At 42.5% G+C, this 22673-nt stretch overlaps 3 protein-coding genes and 1 long non-coding RNA gene across 4 annotated transcripts; 1 reads left to right on the forward strand and 3 right to left on the reverse strand.

Annotated features, from left to right (window-relative positions):
- Nucleotides 1-352: 352 nt before the first annotated feature.
- On the reverse strand, nucleotides 353-4702 carry LOC109512583 (cell death-inducing p53-target protein 1-like). Its single transcript, XM_019864430.1, has 5 exons — nucleotides 4581-4702; nucleotides 1972-2018; nucleotides 1823-1900; nucleotides 1492-1645; nucleotides 353-911 (listed from the first exon to the last, which is right to left on the reverse strand). The coding sequence occupies exons 2-5, from the start codon at nucleotides 2012-2014 to the stop codon at nucleotides 794-796; spliced, it is 393 nt and encodes a 130-aa protein (XP_019719989.1). The 5' UTR covers nucleotides 2015-2018; nucleotides 4581-4702; the 3' UTR covers nucleotides 353-793.
- A 2233-nt stretch (nucleotides 4703-6935) lies between these two features.
- Nucleotides 6936-13350, reverse strand: LOC109512582 (lipopolysaccharide-induced tumor necrosis factor-alpha factor homolog). The gene is made up of 5 exons (XM_019864429.1): nucleotides 13226-13350; nucleotides 9863-9909; nucleotides 9693-9785; nucleotides 8359-8557; nucleotides 6936-7716 (listed from the first exon to the last, which is right to left on the reverse strand). The coding sequence occupies exons 2-5, from the start codon at nucleotides 9903-9905 to the stop codon at nucleotides 7599-7601; spliced, it is 453 nt and encodes a 150-aa protein (XP_019719988.1). The 5' UTR covers nucleotides 9906-9909; nucleotides 13226-13350; the 3' UTR covers nucleotides 6936-7598.
- On the forward strand, nucleotides 9895-11168 carry LOC109512584 (uncharacterized). The gene is made up of 2 exons (XR_002167556.1): nucleotides 9895-10016; nucleotides 10990-11168. It is a non-coding gene; the product is annotated as an uncharacterized LOC109512584 (long non-coding RNA).
- A 3952-nt stretch (nucleotides 13351-17302) lies between the features above and the next one.
- Nucleotides 17303-21241, reverse strand: slc2a6 (solute carrier family 2 member 6). Its single transcript, XM_019864408.1, has 9 exons — nucleotides 21056-21241; nucleotides 20881-20969; nucleotides 20229-20500; nucleotides 20019-20115; nucleotides 19570-19669; nucleotides 19171-19364; nucleotides 18695-18870; nucleotides 18286-18578; nucleotides 17303-17834 (listed from the first exon to the last, which is right to left on the reverse strand). The coding sequence occupies exons 1-9, from the start codon at nucleotides 21129-21131 to the stop codon at nucleotides 17509-17511; spliced, it is 1623 nt and encodes a 540-aa protein (XP_019719967.1). The 5' UTR covers nucleotides 21132-21241; the 3' UTR covers nucleotides 17303-17508.
- Nucleotides 21242-22673: the final 1432 nt, after the last annotated feature.

The following is a 22673-nucleotide window of genomic DNA, read 5'->3' on the forward strand; positions in this document are numbered from 1 at the left end:
ATGTGTAGGCTATAAATAAACTAATTGCATTTCAGGCAAATAAAATGCCTGTGTGAATGTGGAGGGGGGTTGCAATTTATGGCACACTGGCAGACTATTTTTATTTGACAAATACGGGTCCAAAATAATTAGCGATAGTGCAGCGGAGTCGTCTTACTGTGTGATTTATGTAAGATTTTTGTATATGTATTCATTTTCCTTTTTAAGAGTCTGTTCCATAATTATTTTTCAAAAGGATCCTAGAGCACAATATAGAAAATTTCATACTTGCGATGATATATTTGACAACATTCGAAAGATAACAGGTGATAAACCTCCGTTTTTCCGCAAGAAAAAAAAAATCATGTAGCTATTGGGGTCAAACTTTGTGCTGCCCATGACATCTTTTATCAGTTTTAATTTCTTCACAAAGAAAGACATACACTCATTCAATCGCTGACTCTGTTGCATTGTGGCACAAACACGACAATTTCCACTTTTCAATTTGACATGATTGATCCCTTCAAACACTTAATATGCTTAAATGGTATGTACAATCCTTCATTTGAACTATGTATATGATAATCAATGGTGTCCGAGCTAAACAATCGAGGAGACTTTGTTGCTGTAAACAGGAGGAAGAAGTGCATGGATGAATGGGATTGCACCATTGTTTAAGATGGAAAAACCATGCCAGCTCAAACCGGTTCACCCATAGAAACAAGTGACTTTGTTGTTATCAATTTGGTGCAGGGGGTGAGTGGGGATGTATCTATTTTGACCAGTGTGTGTGTATATGTGTGTCGGGCGGGGCTCAGTCACAGCATTTCCTCTTCTCCACATGCAGCAGTCTATTGCAACGGGGGCACGTGTGGTGCGCATCCTTGAATCTTTTGAAGAATAGGGGAAGCAGGCAGCAGCACAGCACCAACCTGCGCACACACACACACACACACACACACACACACACACACACCACCACCCACACAAGACACGCATTGGTTGGCGCCCGAGGAAAAACAACTAATCAGCCACAGCAGGTGTGACAGTTGAGGTGTCAATCATTTCCCGCTAACCTCTGACCTTGGTCTCTGGGAGATATGCTGAAACTATGCCGGAATATCCACCTCTGTTAAATTTAAAAAATGCAATAAAGGATGTAATTGATTTTTAATTAATTGCTGGTTCATGCTTGAGGCACAGCTGCTAGTTTATTACATGAGGCCTATTTTCCCTCTACAAATCATTAATTTGTCTCAAGTGCGGATGGTTGTTCGTTTATGTGTGCCCTGCCATTGGCTGGCAACCAGTTCCAGATGTACCCCCGCCTACTGCCCAAAGATAGGTTCCAGCACGCCCGCGACCCTTGAGAGAATAAGCGGATTAGAAAATGGATAGATGGATAATATATTCTTGTTTGCTAATAATCTGATATATTTTAAGGTCACACATGGTCCACTCAGGTGTGTTTTTCATGAATATTTGTGTGTTGTGTGTCCAGCTGTCGCTCACCCGAGGCAGAAGAAGAGGAGAGTCATCAGCCAGGCATATTTCCCCGGTTTGTAAGAGACATTGGTCATGACTTGCTGCTGGCAGGAGGGGCACGTGGTCATGCCAGAATGAAAACCCAGCGCTGTGTTGTAACTGGTCACGGTTGTTTTGCTCACTGATGGAAAGGACAACGGCGTAGAAGGATTAATGAATGATAGGCAACCGAACATTAAAACGAGAAAACTTTTTAGAGCCGCCACTGTATGTATGTATGTCTGTATATATGTATGTATTTATTAATTGACAATTACATTCTCTGGAAACGATTGTGTATGTGACAGCGTGTCTTTACCTGGTACGACGGGTGTGATGGTCTCTGTGGCCACAAGGTGGAATGGCGTATGCAGACTGTAGGGCGCAGGTGCGTCAACTAAATCAGAAAAAACAGCACATTGATGAAAAATGCGAAGACGACAACGATGGTGTTGATGCTGAGCATACCTGGAATAGTGAAGGGAGGGGGATGTTTTACATCTGTTGCCATGGTGCTGCAAGAGAAAAGAAGAGAATAAGATCGTCTTTAACTTCCCTGCTTTGTAACGACGCTTTCTGCCTGTAGAGGGTGTAAAAAACCCGTGAATAATGGAGCTTGAACGTAAGAGACCAAAGATTGAAAAAGTTTGTCTTGAGCCCTTCAGAACTCCATTAAAAGGATAATTTCAATCATCAATTAGATCATGGGTGGACGGCAGTTTAATCACTAAATACAATTCAAAATGTTTCCGGTTTGAATCCCCCGCTCTCTCGTGTTTGGCTATTTCTCTCTCTCTCTCTCTCTCTCTCTCTCTCTCTCTCTCTCTCTCTCTCTCTCTCTCTCTCTCTCTCTCTCTCTCTCTCTCTCTCTCTCTCTCTCTCTCTCTCTCTCTCTCTCTCTCTCTCTCTCTCTCTCTCTCTCTCTCTCTCTCTTTATATATATATATATATATATATATGTTTTTTTTTTTTTTTACAAGCCAGTGAATGTGTTCCTGTGTGTAATTTGTGGCTGACACAGCTCATCTCGGCTGACTGGTTGCTCCCTTACTCTTCGCTTCTTACCAGAAGCAAGCGACATGAGGTACATTATTGTGGTGAGATTCCATGAGGCGCAAGAGATGAAAGGACGGGCTTTGACGGGATGCATAGGGGCACACAGCCCCCGTGCGGATGCTCTCGTCAGCAGATGATTTAGGCGGCTGCTGATAATGACGAAAGGGCTTGTTTGAATTGAATCAAAATCCCTGCATGAGATCACAGCATGAGATTTGGGGAACCCTGTGAATATACTGAAAATACAATTTTCTAATGGGGCTGTCAGTTATGGGCCCATGGAAGCACTTTTCAACCTCTTTTTGATACACTGAAAATAAAAACTGAACTTAAAAGTTCACAACTAGCCAAGCTGCTGTGTTGAAAAAATGTGGATGACTTGTAAAAGAAAAAGTTCATGATCAAGTCAGTCTGCATTCTGTGGTCACGACAACAAGAGTCACAACCCTCCACCCGCGTCACTTCAGCAGTCACAGGCATCGCACCTCAGCCAAAGGTGTGGCATCTGTGCTGGTCGAACAAGACAGAAGGAGGAATGTTCATAATCCTCCGACTTCTTTTAATCAGCTCACAAAGGAGAAGGCAGACGTGGGTAGTTGCCGAATTAAGAATGTCTTCACAGCAAAAGATGGGTTTATAATACAAGGCAAAAAAGTCCATCCATCCATCAATGCATCCATTTTCTGATTCGCTTATCCTCCCAAGGGTCATGGGGTGTGCCGGAGCCTGTCCCAGCTGTCTTCAGGCAATAGGCGGGGTACACCTTGAGCTGGTTGTCAGCCAATCGCAGGGCACACAGAGACGAACAACCATCCACGCTCACACTCACGCCTAGGGACAATTTAGAGTGTTCCATTAACCTGCCATGCATGTTTTTGGAATGTGGGAGGAAACCGGAGTACCCGGAGAAAACCCACACAGGCACGGGGAGAACATGCAGACACCACACAGGAAGGCCGCAGGGGGACTCGAACCCTGGACTTCTGTGACTGAGTCAGCCACTACTTTAATGTCATAAATGGAAAATGCCATTTTCTGGTGACCCCATCAGACATGCGACCATAGAATTAGAACGTATCCGTTTTTGAGTGTGAGAATTCCCTTAAAATTGCATTATTATTTGGTTGAACAACAATAAGAATGAAATAAAAACACAATTTCCGTACCCAGTAAAAGGAAATGCCGCTTCACACCAAATCCATTGTTCTGTTTTAACAGTACAACTAATCCACTGAATAAGTCAACTGATGTTTTGCAATTCAGAACATTCTCGCTCCTGCACTGCAGAATATATTCAGTCTGTTGTATTACAAGAATGCCTCCATTCTTTGGCAAGGCGACCGCAACTACTGTGTTGCTGTGCTGCCTTAAAGTTTTGCCTGCATCTTCAGAACACAATGACATTGTTTGTATTGCCACTATAACCCAAAGAAACTAACCTCCCTAAAAAAAAAAAATATATATATATATATATATATATATATATATATATATATATATATATATAATAAAATAAATAACATGCTCATATTGCATGATCGCATCAGCCACAAGGTTCTGATTGGTGCGCCGGATACAAAACGAGAAGCATTCCGTCTGGTAGTTCGCCTGCACAACTGTTTCTCTGCTTTAGCTTCTCATCGCAAGTGAAGTCTGAGTTGGATTAGACACCTGACTTTCTCTTTAAAAAGAGAACTATTGAACATGATCATCCAACATTCTAAAATCTGGATAAAATTAGCTACTTAGCAGCCACGCGGGAGATTTAAAAGCTTTCCATCCACCGAGAACCAAACCACTTTGGATCTATTGTTAATTTTCTTCACTGGCCAATCTAATTTTATTTTGTACATCAGAACATCCCGCAGATGTGCCAGTCTTTTGATTATCAACAAAACAAAATTCAAGCCCTTCAAAGACAATGATCAGTTCCCTTTTTTGAACATCTGACAGTATAAATCCTGACCCCTGAGTCCTGACATATCCATAAAGAGAGAACGATCCATCAGTGAGGGTCTCACCCGGTCCAGGCGCTGGTGTCACTGTGCAAAGTTGTGAGCGAGCTCCAGCCACGAACCACCTCTATCGACAGTCCAGACACAACACTGCTGCCAGGTGGAGCTTTGTCACCTGTACCTCAAAAACATTTGCCTCACCCTCAACACGCCCTCAGGCCCCGCCCTCTTCGCCAAGACGTTGATATGCACGAGCCGGGCCGCAAGGCGTAACTAGAAAAGATTTCTACTTTGTTTTTTGGTCTCTGGCTGATTATTGAAGGAGTGTGTGTATGTGTCACTCATTGAAAAGGACGTCAAACCTGTTCCGCTCCTGCTGAGGTGTGCCGTAAAACACATTGTCGAAACCGCCGGATTTGAAGCTCTTCGGGCCCCAAAATGGAACCTCAGGGCCACAGACTAATACTCAATAACACGAGTTGATGTAACATCTGAGAAAACAAACAGACAAACAAGCAAACATTTGTCTCAAGACACTCATGGCAAGCATGAAGAAGTACAATTAGTCTTTGTGACTGTGCCTGAACTATTTTTCAGGCATCTTTACTATCGGTGCTCCGAACAGTCGACCGCAGATCGTGATCGTCCGATTTCCACAGAAAAGTATGTGATCGGCATACAGTATGTCGATCAGTGCATTTCACCCCCGCCGATCGGCGAAAACGATCCACCTGCCGCTCGTACTTTGCAGCCTGCATTTTCTGCACTGTCATTTGAAAATAATGTCACAATCTTTGGACAATGAAGGGATGAATATTTGGATTTGGAGTTGAAAAACAACACAAATGGAGGTTTGTTGTGAGAGAATTCCAACAAGCAAATGGCACCAATTCTGTGGAACGACCGAAGAGACGGTCAGCCACATTCGAGATCTTGACAGATTAGTGACGATCTCTGTAATTGTAAAACGGGAAACAAAGGCAGAAGCGACATGGAGTAACACGGACCGAAGAGCATTCACTCATCCATTCGTGGGCTTCGTTTATGAATGATTTGTGCCGAACGCGTTCTTGTGCCAGCCTGAAAACCACAAACTTCTGACATTCAAAAATTCTCAACTGAAAAAAAAAACACATCAGGGCCATTTCTTTAATTTCTTTACCTTTCTTACCATCGGCTAATTTAGCATTTTTTTTTGTTGAGTCAGTGCACTATGGGAACACGTTTTGATTGTATGTCCAAGAATTTCTCCTCTCAATACAACCACGATGCGAATAAATATCCATGCGAAATCTATAGATGGATATGCAAAAGGAGTGAAAAGGGGCGCTCTCGTCCAATGTTCCCCAGTCGAGCGAAATCGGACAATTTCCTGTGACTCACCTCATGATCTCTCGCAGCACATAAATGGGAATCGCTGGTCTGTTCTGAGAAAGTCTTTTGGAAGCGAAGTGTGTTGTTTTCCCTCGACGACGCCAAACTATTGATCAACTGAACCTCATTGCGAGACTTCACACAGATTGTTGCCAGAGAAAAGCGGCCACTTTGCTTCGACCGAGGGTCTCAACCCGCGGTCCTCGAGGGCCCCTTTTCCTGCATATTTTCGATCAGCTTATCAGCAAGCATTGCAGGAGCCAGATAACAATCCCGATCGTTTGGATCACGTATGTTGGAGGAGGGAAACATCTAAAACACGTGGATCAGGCTCCTCTGTGAGCTCCAGCTCTTTGGAGATCGCGTTGAAGTGTTCTTCAGGCGTCTTCAAATTTCGCCGTGCTTTTCTTCAATATCGCCTACAACATTGCCAAAATCGCGATACACTCTGAACTCACTCCGTCATCATCCCTCCTATCGGATATGCCGTCTGAAGTCACGACGGTGCTTCGCCTGAATTGAAAATATTCCAATCCAGGCAGCACCCCGCCCACATGTCAATGGGTTCATCATATTTTGGGACAAAAGAAGGACCACTTCAGCTAATAAAGTGGTCCTTGCTAAATTCATTTGTTGCAAATATGTTTTGCACCAAACCCCTTAACGTAAACCGAACAATAGTTGTCAACTTGAATATTTCGTTGACAATTTTCCTGACTTGTGATTTCCAATAGAATAAGGTGTTGAAAAGGGCAATTGTGTTTTAGTAATCATGTAGTGGGGTGATTATCGCGATGTGATTTTTAAAGTCATAAAGTTCCCTCTGAAGGAAACTATAACTGTGATGTGGCATCCCATTGAAAATGAATTTGCCACCCGTGCCTAAGATAATTACAGCAAGCCTAAACTCAAAGACATAAAATAAAGACTTGGATGACCCACAGTACATGTAGCAGTTTCCACTCTTGACGAGATGGAGGACTGTACGCCTGTTCAGACACATTTTTCAACCATTTGTCTCTGGATTAGTATGTACAGCACTGAGCACACGTTTTTATTTATTTTATTTTAAACTTTATATGCGGTGCAAGCTAAAGCAGGAGGATTTCACGGATGTGTCAGTATTCCTTGTAAAAATGTCAAATTTCACATTATTTGCAGGAGAATTTTTCCACCCCTTCCCATATTTGCAATATGATTCATGTGACAACATTCTAAATATAACAGGTGGTTCTGTTATAAACTTCAGTTTTCATCAGGAAAAAATGCTATTTTACAGGGAGCATCTTTTATCAGTTTTAATTCCTTCATAAAGAGAGACATACACTCATTCAATAGCTTAGTCTATTGCATGGTGGCACAAACATGACAATTTCCACTTTTCAATTTCACATGATTGATTCCTTAAAACACTTAATAGGTTTATATGTATGTACAGTCCTTCATTTGAACTATGTATATGATAATCAATGATGTCAGCGCTAAACAAAAGAGGAGATTTTGTTTGTTGCTGTAAACAGGAGGAAGAAGTGCATGGGGAGCGGGTGAATGGGATTGCACCATTGTTTAAGATGGAAAAATCATGCCACCTCAGGCAGGGTCACCCATAGAAATAAGTGACTTTGTTGTTGTCAATTTGGTGCAGGGGTAGGTGGGGGTGGGGGTCTTATTTTGACCAGTGTGTGTGTGTATATGTGTGCCGTGCGGGGCTCAGTCACAGCATTTCCTCTTCTCCACATGCAGCAGTCTATTGCAACGGGGGCACGTGTGGTGCGCATCCTTGAATCTTTTGAAGAATAGGGGAAGCAGGCAGCAACACAGCACCAACCTGCACACACACACACACACACACACACACACACACACACACACACACACACACACACACACACACACACACACACGCATTGTTTGGCACTCGAGGAAAAACAACTAATCAGAGACGGCAGGTGTAACAGTTGATGCGGCAAGCATTTCACGCTGACCTCTAAACATAGTCTCTTGGATATACAGTTGTATCGTGAACTACTCTGGAATGTCGGGCTCCGTAAGATTAAAAAAAATGCAAACAACTATATATTTGATTTTAAATTAATTTTTAGTACATGCTTGAATCACTGTTGCTAGTTACTTACATGAGACCCATTTTCTCTACACAATGTATAGTGGACGGGCAATGAACACACATAAAATGGAATACAGAATCTGTGTTGTTGCCATGGCAAGCTGCCTGATGTGAAGTAGCACCCTGTCAAAGGGGGATTCTGGCATGTGCTGCAACACACACCCAAAATAAAGTAATAATAATAATCATAATCATAATCATTATTATTAGTAGTATGTATTCTTGTTTGATAATAATCTGACACATTTAACCATTTGTGATGTATAAGAAAACACAACGTCCACTCAGATGCGTTTTTCATCCGTATTTGTGAGTTTCTGTGTTGTGTATGCAGCTGTCGCTCACCCGAGGCAGAAAAAGAGGAGAGTCATCAGCCAGGCATATGTCCCGGGTTTGTAAGAAACGTTCGTCATGACTTGCTGCTGGCAGGAGGGGCACGTGGTCATGCCAGAATTAAAACCCAGCGATGTGTCGTAACTGGTCAACTTTTTTTTGCCATCGCCGTCGAAACCGGAGCTCAAGCCACCGCCTCCTGACGTGTACACTGATGGCAAGGACAAAGCAGTAGAAGAAATAATAAATGACAATTTATAAATTTTTCTATTTTAAAGTTGTACAAGTATCACGGAGTGGAAACTTTGTAAAATTAAAATGTATGAAATTAAACTTTATAAATTTATGGCGGAAGTGACGCAAGAGCACACAGCGTGGCGCCTGCTTCCCGCCGTATGGTCAGTTAGCTGTAAAAGGAATGTACAGTGGTGAGTTACGTCTCGTTCATAGTCCAGATTAATAAACAGTTCTCTATTAATATTTCAATTCGTTTGTATTATACTGCTAAATGGTGTGCTCAGGTACCTCCCCTTGATTGTTTTGACCCACATTGCTTTCTGTGTCGTTGTTAAAGTGACGTTTTGTCGACTGAAACTTTTTCGTGTGGAGTTGATTAGCTAATGCTTTTTTGGTGCGCAGATAATTAATTGTCCGGGACTGAATGCGTCTTCACCATTACTTCCGCCATACTGAGTACTGAGTTGCAGGTAATGTTTATCTCTCGTCAATTTTGCTCTATCTTGTTGTTCACGTCTTTATTTTTCATTGATTCATCTGTATTAGTGGCGCTAGTTCGCAGGTCAGATTAAGATTAGATACACAATTTTGTACTCAGGCAGAACTACCAGGAATGTACAGTACACACACACACACACTCACACACACACACATTCACATATACGAGTTGCAACCTTCACCAAATGTCTTGCCACCCCTACTTTTGCCAATTGACCTATCCATATAATCATCAACATAGTATAAAACTTTGAAAAAGAAAATGGTTGCGTCCTACCGGGCCAATAATTAGGGAAAAAAAAACAAGTGTATTTCATCTTGACCATCCCAGGCTGAACACAAACAGTCGAATAAACTGCAATTTATTTTATTTGTGGTTGTTTTATATACATAATGTGTCAAAATGGTCTGCCAAGTGTGACAATTTATGTGAAATGTGGTTGGGGGTATTTTTAAGTATCTGCTGCTTAATGAGGTCTCACGGTAGGATTAATTTAATTTATCTTACATTGAGGCCTCTATTGCTGCCTGGCTTTACAAAAGGCGGAACAACAAGTACTTCACGGGAAGATCTCCTACATGTTATTGTGGATGTGATAGTGTTTGCTTACCTGGTACGGCGGGTGTGACAGTCTCTGTGCCCACAGGGTTGAATGGAGTATGCAGATGATAGATTTTCACATTGTCTCCCTCAGGTTGGTCAACTTAAGCAGAAAAAAAAACAGCACATTGATGAAAAATACAAGATGACAATTGGAGACGATGTTGATGCTGAACATACCTGGAATGGTGTAGGGAGGGGGATGTTTTACATCTGATGCCATGATGCTACAAGAGAAAAGAAGAGAATAAGATTGTCTGCAACTTCCATGCTTTATAACGACGCTTCCTGCCTGTAGATGGCGTGAAAAATACACAAATGGTGGAGCTTAAAGGTAAGAGACCAAAGATTGAAAAAGTTTGTCTTGAGCCCTCCAGGACCCCTTTACAAATGATCATTTCAATCATCAATTAGATCATGGACAGACGGCAGTCTAATCACTAAATACAATTCAAAATGTGCTGTTTGGGGTTTGAATATCCCGCGCTCTCGGATTCGGGTAGTTCCGGACAAACATTTCGCAGAGAGCATCGGATACACAAATGTAGTTTGATATAGGCTTAAACCGGCCGTCGTCAACAATTCTTTTCCTTAGGAAAGTGCGCCTGTATTGTAATATGTATTTATTCGGCCTACATGGCAAGCTGCTCCACACGGCAAAGCCTTTCTGTAGGCTTGACTCTAATAAACCAGGCTCCTCAGTGGCATTGTCTCAGTCATCACGTTCACTTTTTCTTCCACTGACAGGCTCCGATGTCCTGATTGGCTCAAACATGTAGGCATAGGTGTCAAACTCCGGTCCTGGAGGGCCACCGTCCTACATAAATTAGGTGTGGTGCAACACGGAGGGATGGAAAACATGGAGGACGGCGGCCCTCCAGGACCGGAGTTTGACACCTATGATGTCGGGTTTGAAAACGTTCTTGTCGGCTTTTGTGTGTTAAAATCCCCCTCCTCGAACTTAAAAAAATAAATAAATAAATAAAATAGAACAAAACATGCTGTGTTGTGTAGCGCATGGAAACTGCACACCATCTCAATGGTGCGGCGTGCTGGTCGGCTTCTAAAACGTCACTTTCGGTAACCCTCGCGGTGGCTAAAGTAACAACAACCACGGTGCCTCAAGCATACAGTACGTTCGGATACACCCGGAATGAAAACCTATTTTTTCAATCGATCTGTATTTGACAACTTCCAGGAAGTGATGTATATGTATTACAAAGCATATTAAAAATGAGAATATGAATTTTAACCGGCTCCAAACAATGTTTGGAATCTGAACTGATCAGTCACGCTTGCGATGTTAGGTGCTGCTGCTGTTGCATTGCATGCATGTTTGCTGTCAGCAGCCTGGACCAAGGCAACGCCTGGGTGTGGTCCCCGCTTGGCGTGCTTCCTTTTAGGTATGGCTAGTCATTAGCATGCTGATCAAGTGCGTTTGATTGCAGTCATGTGTTTTGCCTTTTTTTTTTTTCTTCTTTTGCATTTGAAAATATCATCTATACGTACTGTAGAAGTTATGGATGATCTAAAAATGGGGGGCGGGGGGACAAATACAAACAGCATTTCTCTGAACATGAACACTGATTCGGAGACTGGCGAAAGTAATATTTGCATTCATGTTTTGTCACAAAGTTCATCACAAGGCTGTCTTCTTTCCATCGGGCCGCACTGCTGTAATGCAAGAATGTGCTCGCACAAAAAATGTTGACAAGGCGGTGCAAGACGTTAAAAAAATGTAACCAATATTTAATGCAAAGGTAGGCCACAGCGAATGGAAGGTTGAATATTATTTTTCAAGTTGACCACTATTACGTGTCTCGCATTGATAGTCCATTGATCAGTTGAGCCAGCCCGCCTACACTTTTTATTGCATTAATCACAATGTAACAAACAAACAAAAATGTGCAAGAGTTACCGAATGAGCGTTCATAAAAATAGACTCTGCATTAATACGCAAACACACTTACAATGACTCATTGCTGAGTATACAGTCTCTTGGCCACTTGACAAAGCAGATGATGGTTTCCTGTCAATGCTTCACATGCCCACATCCATGTATCCACACATTCTGGTCGAGGAATGTTGCTCAACCGCATGCTTTTCACAGATGGAAGGGTGTGCCGAGCCAAATGTTCGTGACTAACGTGTAGGATTGATTTGAATGCTCTGATCTTAAGAGGTGAACACGACTGCCAATCTCGAGCAATTAATTCATAGTTGTTATCAGTATGTATGCATTTCGCGAACGGAAAACGAACGGATTGTTTTCAGAGGCAGGATAGACTTTTCTTGTCTTTCTTTCGTTCGTGTGCGTCATGTGCGGCCAACGCAGCTCATCTCGGCGAACTGGTTGCTCCCTCACTCTGCGCCTCTGAACAGATGCGAGCGACATGACGTACATTATTGTGATGAGATTCCATGACGCGCAAGAGATGAAAGAACGGGCTTTGTCTGAATGCATTGTTGCATCACAGCTGCCATGCGGATGCTCCCGTCAGCAGATGATTTGGGGAGCTGCTGATAATGACTAAAGGGCTTAGCTCCAAGAGACGTTTATATGCCAGGTTGTTCAAATTGAAACAAAATCCCAACATGAAATCACAGCATGAGAAAGTGGCCGAGGAATTTGGGGAACCCTGTGAATATACTGAAAATACAATTTGTAAGGGGGCTGTCAGTTATGGTCCCTTCGAAGCACTTTTCAGCCTCTTTTTGATCGATACAGTTAAAAGAAAAGCTTAACTTATACGCTTACAAATAGCCAAGCTGCTGTGTTAAAAAAATGCGGATGACTTGCGTGAAAAGTTCATGATCAGGTCGGTCTGCATTCTGTGATCACAACAACAGTCACAACTCCCCACCTGCCTGCACCTTCAGAACACAATGTCATTGTTTGTATTGCCAATACCCCTTGAAGTTAACCTACTAAAAAAAACAAAAAAAACCATTTCGTATTGCATGATCGCATCAGCCACCAAGGTTTAGTACGTCTGATACAAAACGAGAAGTATTCCGTCTGGTAGTTCGCCTTCACAACCATTTCGGCGGAAGTCTTTGCTCCAGCTTCTCATCACAAGTGAAGTGAAGTCTGAATTAAATTAGAGACCTGACTTGAAAGTCAGGTCTCTAATTTAGAAGAAAAATTTAGCAGAAAAAAAAAAAGATATTCAGATTCGTAAATCTGATACAAAAAGAACTATTTCGCGTGATGATCGACTTTATGGGACCATCCTGTAAGTAAAACATTTTGAAATCTGGATAAAATTAGCTACCTCACAGTCAAGCAGAAGACGTAAAAGCTTTACAGAAACAAACCATCTTGGACCAATTGTTGATTTCGTTCACTGGGCCCTCGATTTTATTTTTTCATATCAGAACATCCTGCAGAGGTGCCAGTCTCTTGCTTATCAACAGAACAATATTAAAGCCCTTCAAAGACAATGATCAGTTCCCCTTTTTGAACTTCTGTCAATATAAATCCTGACCCCCGAGTCATTACATATCCCAAAAGAGAGAACGATCCATCAGTGAGGGTCTCACCTGGTCCAAGTGCTGGCGTCACTGTCCAAAGTTGTTAGCTGGTGCCACTACTGCAGCTATCGAGGGTCCAGACGCAACACCGCTGCCAGGTGGAGCTTTGTCACCTGTACCTCAGAGCTCTTGCCCCACCCTCAAGACGCCCTCAGTCCCCGCCCTCTTCGCCAAGACATTGATATGCACGAGCCGAGCCGCTAGGCGTAAGTAAAAAGATTTCAACTTTGTTTTTGGTCTCTGGCTGATTATTGAAGGAGTGTGTGTATGTGTCACTCGCCAAAAGGAAGTCAAACCTGTTCCGCTCCTGCTGATGTATGGCGTAAAACGCATTGTCTAAGCCGGCAGATATGAAGCTCTTTGGGCGCCAAAATGTGACCTCAGGGCCACAGACTGATAATAACACGGGTTTACGCAACAGTTGAGGAAAAAAAATCGCTTCAAGACAGTCATGGCAAGCATAAAAAAGTACAATTACTCTTTGTTACTGTGCCTAAATCATTCTTAAGGCAGCTCCGAGTTTTTCACAGAAAAGTATGTGATTGGCATATGTCGATCAATGCGTTTCAGTCCCGCCGTTCACAAAAAAAAAACCCCTCAAAAAAACGATCACCTACTGCTTATACTTTGCAGCCTGCAAACAACTAGAGACCAACCAGTGTGCAGTGTGGCGTCCATTCCCCCTTAACACTAATAACTATCCATCAATCATAACATTTTTGTGCATTCTTTTGCACGATGACCCGTGGCCCATAGTGGATTATAATTTTGGAAATACCATCCTTTTTCTACCCTTTCCTGCATATAAAAAATTAGTGGAGTCAATCAACCACTAACACAGATGTGGGACTTCAAACAGATTGTTCTCAGAGAAAAGCGGCCACTTTGCTTCGACCGAGGGTCTCAACCTGTGGTCCTCGAGGGCCGCTTCCCTGCATATTTTAAATCAGCTCATCAGCAAGCACTGCAGGAGCCAGATAAGAATGCTGATCGTTTGGATCAGGTGTGTTGGAGGAGGGAAACATCTAAAAAATGTAGATCAGTCTCCTCTGTGAGCTCCAGCACTTTGAAGACCACGCTGAGGTGTACTTCGGGGTTCTTCAAGTTTCCCCTTGCCTTTTCTTCAATATCGCCTCCACACTCCGAACTCACTCCGCCATCATCCATCCTATCGGATGTGCCGTCTGAAGTCACGATGGTGCTTCGCATCAATCCAGGCAGCACCCTGCCCACATGTCAATGGGTTCATCATATTTTGGGGCAAGAGAAGGACCACTTAAGCTAATAAAGTGTGTCTTACTTTGTGAATCTTGCTAAATTGATTTGTTATAAATATTATTTTGTGCCACGTCCCTTCACATAAACTGAACAGTCGTTTTAAATGTAAATATTTTGTTGAGTTTTCCTGACTTGTGATTTCCAATACGATAGTGTTTTGGAAATGTACATCACAATAAATGCAAGGGCATTCGTGTTTTTGTAATCATGTAGTGGGGTGATGATATCAATGTGATTTTTACAGTTGTAAAGGCCCCTCTGAAGGAAACTATAAATGTGATGTGGCACACCATGAAAATTAATTTGACATCCCTGCCAAAGATAATTACAGCAAGCCTAAACTCAAAGACATAAAATAAAGACTTGGATGACCCGCAGTTGACGTCAATTCCAGTCTGAGAAAACAGTAGTTCCTGGGAGTAGATTACCCGGGAAAGGTGTAACAATGGAAGCATTTCTTTGTTGGTCTTGGCCTGTAACGTCACCGCAAAGAATGTCAAAAGTTACAGATGACTCATCTTCCGCCTGTGTAATGTTGGTCAAGACGCTTTTGGCCTAAAAAACTCGATGTGCATGTAACAGGTTCCACTATTGACGATTGGAATTCTCTCCCCCTTTTTGTAAAGACTCTTTAAATACCCGCATGAACAAAAATGCATTTGCTCTGATCTTAATCTGTGACTTTCCCCTGTTTTCTTTTGCTGTGCCTCTCTCACAGCATCTCTCCTCCAAATACGTCGGCGGAGGACTGCATGCCTGTTCAACCGCATTTTTTAACTATTTGTCATTGGATCAGCATGTACAGCACCTAGCGCGGATTTTTAATTCCCATTTTTAGATATTATATGCCCAGCAAACTAAAGCGGCAGGCTTTCGCGGATGTGTTCATGTCTCGAGTTAAAAAGGCCAAATTTCACATGATTTGCCGGAGACTTTTTCAACCCTCCAGAGAAGAAACACACATGAGCAGTGGTATCCATGTAGGTAAAGGTGTGTGAGAGGGTGTTGCCGGCGTATGATGTCAAATGGGTGAGGTGATGGTATGTGCGTGTCTGTTTCGACGGGCCTGATGGACAACATTCCTGACAATCGAGCCATCCTCGCAACGCTGTACATTATGCGACAACTGTTGCATTGTCAAGTGTTGAAATGCACATGGAGGCTGATCCTCTTTTTTTTTTTGGCTCCGTGACATGAAAAGCATGCCATTGTCATACTTTATAGTATCCCCCCCCCCCCCCCCCCACAAAAAAAAAAAAAATTGAGTAAAGGTAAAGTAGAAAACAAACACGTTGCTTTGAAAGGGGCAAGTGGTGTTTCACGTGCACGTATGCCAGATGTGAGCAGTAAATTGGGTCAAATCAAAGGACAAACTTGGTTGACGTTAAAGAAAGTACCGTGCAAAAAGTAGGTTCGGGGCAGCTCTTTTAATCAGAAGTGGTTTAAGATGTTTACACCAAATTTGTTGATATTAATCTGAAATGTATCCTCCCCTCTGGATCGAAAAGGCGTGGAGGCAGAAGGATTGTTTATCTCCAGTTTGTGTGGCCTATCTCATATTTTTGCTTGCAAGTCAAAGCAAAAAAAAAAAAAAATTCCAAATGATTGTTTTTGTTTTGTTGTAAAAATAACATGACCTGTTTGTCGTCTTCATGTAATGCATTTTTATAATTATATTTGGTGCTTGATCTGTTTGAAGAGCCTTGCCTTTTTTTCATTGAATCTTTTCCACTGCCATTGTTATGCAGTTAAGTCGTGCAGTCATTGCCTTTGGGCATCAAGAAACATTTGTTCTTTTGACATTAAATCTGTTTCTGAAGCCACTAAATCTTTTTTTTTTAAACTAGGATCTCCGTTTACCTTTAAATGACCACATATCACTTGAAAGAAACTTTCAACCAGTTCCCGAAATCCAAAATATCATCTTGTCTTATTAGAATAAAGGAGACTATTAACATTAATTTCCATTCACTGTTATTTCATCTTTTGTACAAGACAAATCCAGTCAAGTATTTATTTTTCCCCTTGTCAAAAACAGCCAGAATGTCACTCAGTACTTTAAATATGTTGTCACAAAGACACGCATGCTTACATGCAGCCGGATTGCAAACCTGTGACCACATAACTCCCTGTCTGTGGTAAATCAAAAAGACAGGTGCCAACATATTTGTTCTCGGGACTGGTTAACCTAATGGATGTCATTACGCAACTATTTTACAATGTTTAAAATGTGTCACTGGCTTTCAGTATGCGTGTATTCCATAAAGGAGTATTAAGACCGCACTGAAAAGTTATAAGACGGAGGGAGAAAAAATATGAAGTATGAATGTCCGATCACATTAAAGTCTTTCTACTGATGCGATGTGATACAATGTTTCAATGTAAGTTGTTTGTGAAACGTATCTTAAAGTTTAACTTACCACAACATAGCTGCACAGAAACTTTATGCTTGGAGGGAAATTTGACATTATTCTTTTTTCTTTTAAATATTTATTTATTTATTTATTTTTAATCAAAGTAAGATATACCATAATAATTAGTAATTTAACCTTTAATATTGTGATTTTATGATTCCCCCCCCTGTAATATTACAATTAGTATTACTGTTGCAAATAGAAATGATCATTTTCATCACTCTATCCATTTTCAAGAGTGTTTCCCCCAAGGGCAAGAGGCAGAGTACACCCTGGCTTCTGGAATGGTCGCCGACCAATCTTCAGGCACGCCTGTGAACAACAATTCATGCTCACATTCGCACCGATGAGAAATTTTGATTCTTTCATGAACCTAAAATGCACCTTTTTGTCATGTGGGAGAAAAGTCAGAGGACTTGGATAAAACCCACAGAAGCACGGGGCGAATTCCAAACCCCGAACCTCAAACTATGTGTCACACGCAACAAACAAGACCAAAGTGATGCCATATCGATATCATATTTAGTGTATTTAGAAGAAAAAGACGACAGGAACAGAAGTAGTTTTGTATATAGTGAGTCTTTGTGAGTGAGAAGTCCTTCATGTCGCAAGTGCATTGGAATGATCATGATTAATAGTAAATCTGCGTGCCCTGAAATAGTTCTCGATTTCCTCCAGAGATCGGCCCCGGGTCTCTGGGACGCACCAGGCGGTGAAGAGCAGACACACCACGCATACCACCGTGAAAATAGAATACGGTACGTAAAGGCCGTAACTGTCCACCAGGTGAGTGAAGGCGTCCGTGAGCACGAAGGCCGTCAACCAGCTCACGGTGACACACAGGCCCGAGGCCACGCCCCTGACACCCAGTGGCAACACCTCAGACATGAGCAGCCACGTGATCGGGCCCCATCCCATGGCATATCCTACGAGACAAAGAATGGTTTGTGTCAATGCACTGAAGCACATATGTCTTGTCAGTTGTGAGATTTTTTTGCATCAAATCTTCTGTGTTTGCGTGCGCAATGATCGCCGGATAAAGTTGAAGCTTGTCAGCTGAAGTCAGCCCAATATCCTTTACAAAAATGCACCTTGAAACTATTTTGAGACAAAGGTGGTGTTATAGGGCCTGAAAATTGCAATTGATTAGTTCGACAGGGGCGTTGCCCCTCAAAAAAGATTTTTCCCAAAGTATTGCGCCAAAGAACCAATAATTGCCCGGCCCACAAAAGTTCTCTCAAATCCCAGGCAAGAGGTGCACAAGGGAGAGGATTTTCCACTGGAATTATTTTCCTTCATAGTTATACAACGTGCAGTGATGGATAGTTGCTGTTGTTGTCACATTGAAGCCATACAATCAGGTAGTATATCACTCACCAAATATAAATATCACAACGCTGATAATTGGAATGGGTCCTGCGGGTGTTTGATTGCTTGCCAGCCAAGTGACGTCATAGTGAAGGTTGTGCTCCATACTTGCGGTGAAGTTCTGAGGGGCGGGCCTTGGTTGGTAAGGTGTGGTGCGTGAAGTCACGGTCAGAGTAAGTGTGGCCAGGAACATCAGAAAGCTGGAGGTGTACAGCAGAGCTTTGCGCCCCGCTTTGTCCATCAAAACCGCTGCCAAGCTGACAGAAACAAGGCGAACCAACCCCACAATCGCAGCATCGTACCTGACACAGCGAACAGGGACAGGTAGTGACTGAACGACAGTATGCAAAAAATGCTCATTAATTAAAGATAATGAGCTGTCATGCGCAGAATGAACGAGTCGGGTTGCATATCACACCTGGGCTCCAGCGAGACGTTGCTCTGCGAAAAGATGGGCTCCAAGTAGACAAGAATGGGGCTGATGCCGGTCAGCTGCTGCAGAAAACGCATGCCCACGGAGATGAGAATTGGCCGGTAGTAGACCGGCTTAGCCAGCTCGGACCAGGTGACGCGACTCTGCAGACGGATGCTGTGCTGCATTGAAGTACACATGCCAATATACCTAGTTAGAGGTTCTTGAATGCTGAGACTCGACAGTAGATAGAATGGCAGTTGTCCCTTATTGCCATTCTGCTCACGGCCTCTAGGGGGCAAACCTGCATGTGAGCAGGGGATTGTTATCATGCACTGTGAGCCAGTCCAACTTTATCCCAAGTTTAAGTGCCAACTTTGTCCTGTAACTTCTTTATATGTTATTAACAGTTGATTACAGCACTCCCTGCTGTATATGTTTGACCTTCTGGTCCATTTCATCATTGTTATTGTACGTCTCACCTTGATGGCGTCCAGCTCGCTTTGTATGTCATAGTCACCTCCCCTCAGCCAGTGAAGGGCGCGCTCGGCCTGCTCTGCTCTGTCCAGAGAGAGGAGCCTTCTGGGGGAGTAAGGCATGAAGACGAGGAGCAGTACCATCAGCAATGCTGGCACACCTCCTGCCACCGCAAGCCACCGCCATGGTAACACCAGCCCTGTACATCACATAACACCCAGAATAGTACATATACTACTCACATAAAGTTAGGCTCCTTGTTAGAGAACAGAAAATTGTGCAAAAAGCATTGAGACATTGAACAGTTTGTATTCCATACTTTGTAGAAGGTCAAATTAAATTGACCTGTAAAGCTTCTAGTGCATTTTGGGCGTATTATAAATAGATTTGATGCAAACTTTTACCCAAAGCATAGAGTGCCAGCGCTCCGAACACAGCAGTAATCTGAGGGCAGGTTCCCAGTGCTCCTCTGAGTGATTTATGGGAGATCTCTGAAATATAAACCTGAAACAAAACAAAACACACACTAAATGTAAAATTTACTGTGATGGAAATTCACCAAGTCACAATGCATACGATCAGATGATAATAATAATATTCATCCATTTCCTAATCCGTTTATCGTCACGGGGGGCCGCAGGGCATGCTGGAGCCTATCCCTGGTGTCTTCGGGTCGTAGGCGGGGTACACCCTCAACCGTTTACCAGCCAATCAGAGGGCACACATAGACAAACAACCATTCGCGCTCACAATCACACCTCGGGACAATTTGGAGTGTTCCATTAAACTGCCATGCATCATTTGGGAATGTGGGAGGAAACCGGAGTACCCGGAGAAAACCCACGCAACCTACAGGAATGGACGCCGCTGTCACCCCCCCGGCGACACCAGTGAGGAAGCGGCCCAAGTGGAGCATCCATAATTCCGTAGCCCCTCCCAGCAACAGGTACCTGAAACGCACGTTAAGAATGAAGTCACAATAGCCCTGACTCAAGTGTGCATGGGCTATAATGGACTATGCAATAACATCTACAGTTCTTTCAAATATAGTTTCATATCTGACCCAATAGCAGAAGGGATGGCGGACACCATAATGCTCAGCTTTCTGCCAATCAAGTCATTAAGCAGCATGGCCCCGAGCCCGCCGCAGGCCACACCCAGCATGTAGATTGAGCCGAACAAGGCGGCCTGGGAGGTGTCCATCCTCAGCCGGGGGTCCGCATCAGGACCCTGGAGCACAGGCAGGACGGGAGACGGATAGACCAGGGAATAGCCGAAATTGAAGTTCCCCAAGACGGCTGCAAAAACAGCCAGGAACAGTTTGGATTTGTTGAACTGGAATGGAGAGAAGAGGATGAATTAAAACACTGACGACGTTAGATTTTTATAGCTGTTGGCAGTTTTAGCATTCCAATCCACTCAGCCATAAAATGTTTCCATATTAACATCATGACTTCTCATAGGTTGCGAGCATGCTCGATGATGGCGTACGCATTTCAGTTGGGTTGGACTGCCCCCAAAGTTAAGACCGCTTTGGCAGCCAAACCCAACACCCAAATTCTGTCACAAACGCAACACGCACATGTAGCGGGTCCATTTAAACTTGGTTTAGTTATATTGCCAGTGATGAAAATGAGTCTAAAGTTCAAAAGTCTTCAAATGTACTCCATAAAGGTATCTGTTTTTGTTGTTCAGGTGAGTTTTTTATCTCTTACCGTGGCTTCTGGTGATGGCTCTCTTGGATTCAGTAGAGATTTTTCTTCATCCATGTCAGCACAGGAGGACTGCACAACAGCAGTATAGCCTTTTATGAAAGATCACAAATGAGGCCAACGTAAAGTTATTTTGTTGTTGCTGTTTAAATCCGTCAAATTTACCAAAAAAAGGAACCTGTGAGATATGTCCAGTGCGGGAATGTCCTCTGAGAAGAAATTAACACAGTGCTTGCAAGTGAAGTGGCCAGCATGAAAGTGAAAGTGGGAAGTATGTCACCACTGGACTTTTGGAAATGACAACCAATTGGAATATTTCTGCTGACAATTATTCAGTCATCAAACAATGACTCCGTGTGAGCCTCCTAGACCACGGGTCAAGTTATAATCTTTTCATAATTAAGTTTTTCTTTTTTCTTGATTAATCATTTCTGTTGCTTGATATATCCATGATTTATTTATTTCTTGCAGAGCTTGTCCTAAATAAGGTCACGGGTGAGCTGGGAATAACACCAGCTGACTGGGACTAGAGGTAGGCTACACTGACTGCTCGCCATCTTATCAATGAGCAATTCTAGACAAACAACAATCATCTATGTGCAATTTAGAGTCTTCAATTAATCCGTTTGAAAACACATTTCTGTGTTATTTTGCAATGACCCCCCCACACACACACACACACAATTTGTAGATGAGATTTGCTCAACATAACAGCCTGAATGAAGCCACTCAAATTGAAATTGAAAGCAGTTAAATCCCCAGATTGAGTCAGGAGACAAAAAGTACAGTTGCTTTGCTCACAAATTCACATTTACCACTTCCACATACACATACACCCTCACGATCAGCTCTCACGAACACATACGATGGAAAATAACTCACATGCAGTCTGGAAGCGTAGTGAGGTAATTAGAAGAAGATTTTTAAAAAAGTATTGAAACTAACTACTCAGTTAAACAGATCATAAACTAAAACAAAAATACACTCGCAGGGGAGCACTAGAATATCTGTGGAGCTACACTAAGAACACACGGGTATTACTTAAAGAGGTCAACTGAAAGAACATTAAAAATCCAGCAAATTAAAGGGGAAAATACAGTTTAAAAACAACCGAACAATGAAAACAAATAAGTAAAATGAACAGGATTTTGGGGAGAATTGGAAAGAAATGTAGCGAGCACTGAGGACTGGGATGGTCACAGAAGAGTCGATGATGTTGAAAGCTCTCATGCCCAGTCAAGAAATAAAAGTTTAATAAGAAAACTATAGATTTATAGTGCCACTCGTGGTTAGCAAGTGAGCCCCACATTCCAAATTTCCCTTGTTCAAATCTTGGCCTTTCTCTGAAGAGTTCCATGCCCTCACTGTGGTTGCATGGATTGTCGTTCTTCCTTCCATATTCCCAAAACATGCAGGCAAGGTTAAATTGCTCATATGTTGGTGTGAATCGCTGTTTATGTGAGATGCGATTGCCTGGCGACAGTGTACACCCATTTTCCTTGTACAAATTTAGCTGGGAAAGGCTTCAGCTCACTTGTGACGCAGTGAGGTCAAGTGCAATAAAGAATGAATGGCTTTGCTGTCAATTGCTTAAAAACGATTCTCATTACTGTTGGGAAGTACATGGTTTATGTATGTCCAGTGAAATATGGGAACATTAAAACTAAGTGCAATATAAAGTACATTAAAACGGATCTTTATTAAATTATTCATACCTCATGTTTTTACTTGTTTTATTTCTACCATCCAGAAGTAATGTGTTTTTAAATGTTATGTATAACCTTATACATATACAA

This window comes from Hippocampus comes, unplaced genomic scaffold (assembly GCF_001891065.2).
Source record: "Hippocampus comes isolate QL1 unplaced genomic scaffold, H_comes_QL1_v1.1 scaffold433, whole genome shotgun sequence".
Classification (NCBI taxonomy): Eukaryota; Metazoa; Chordata; class Actinopteri; order Syngnathiformes; family Syngnathidae; genus Hippocampus; species Hippocampus comes.

Excerpts from the sequence above, each read along its gene's own strand:
- slc2a6 (XM_019864408.1), bottom strand. The coding sequence starts at position 21,131 with ATGCTGGCCACTTCACTTGCAAGCACTGTGTTAATTTCTTCTCAGAGG. Across the intron at positions 20,116-20,228 it reads GCCATCCCTTCTGCTATTGG|GTACCTGTTGCTGGGAGGGG; the intron begins GTCAGATATGAA and ends CGTGCGTTTCAG. Across the intron at positions 18,871-19,170 it reads GCGAGCTGGACGCCATCAAG|CACAGCATCCGTCTGCAGAG; the intron begins GTGAGACGTACA and ends ACTTCAATGCAG.
- LOC109512583 (XM_019864430.1), bottom strand. The coding sequence starts at position 2,014 with ATGGCAACAGATGTAAAACATCCCCCTCCCTTCACTATTCCAG. Across the intron at positions 1,646-1,822 it reads CATCACACCCGTCGTACCAG|TGAGCAAAACAACCGTGACC; the intron begins GTAAAGACACGC and ends CCTTTCCATCAG. Across the intron at positions 912-1,491 it reads CTCCTCTTCTTCTGCCTCGG|GTTGGTGCTGTGCTGCTGCC; the intron begins GTGAGCGACAGC and ends GTGTGTGCGCAG.
- LOC109512582 (XM_019864429.1), bottom strand. The coding sequence starts at position 9,905 with ATGGCATCAGATGTAAAACATCCCCCTCCCTACACCATTCCAG. Across the intron at positions 8,558-9,692 it reads TGTCACACCCGCCGTACCAG|TGTACACGTCAGGAGGCGGT; the intron begins GTAAGCAAACAC and ends CCTTGCCATCAG. Across the intron at positions 7,717-8,358 it reads CTCCTCTTTTTCTGCCTCGG|GTTGGTGCTGTGTTGCTGCC; the intron begins GTGAGCGACAGC and ends GTGTGTGTGCAG.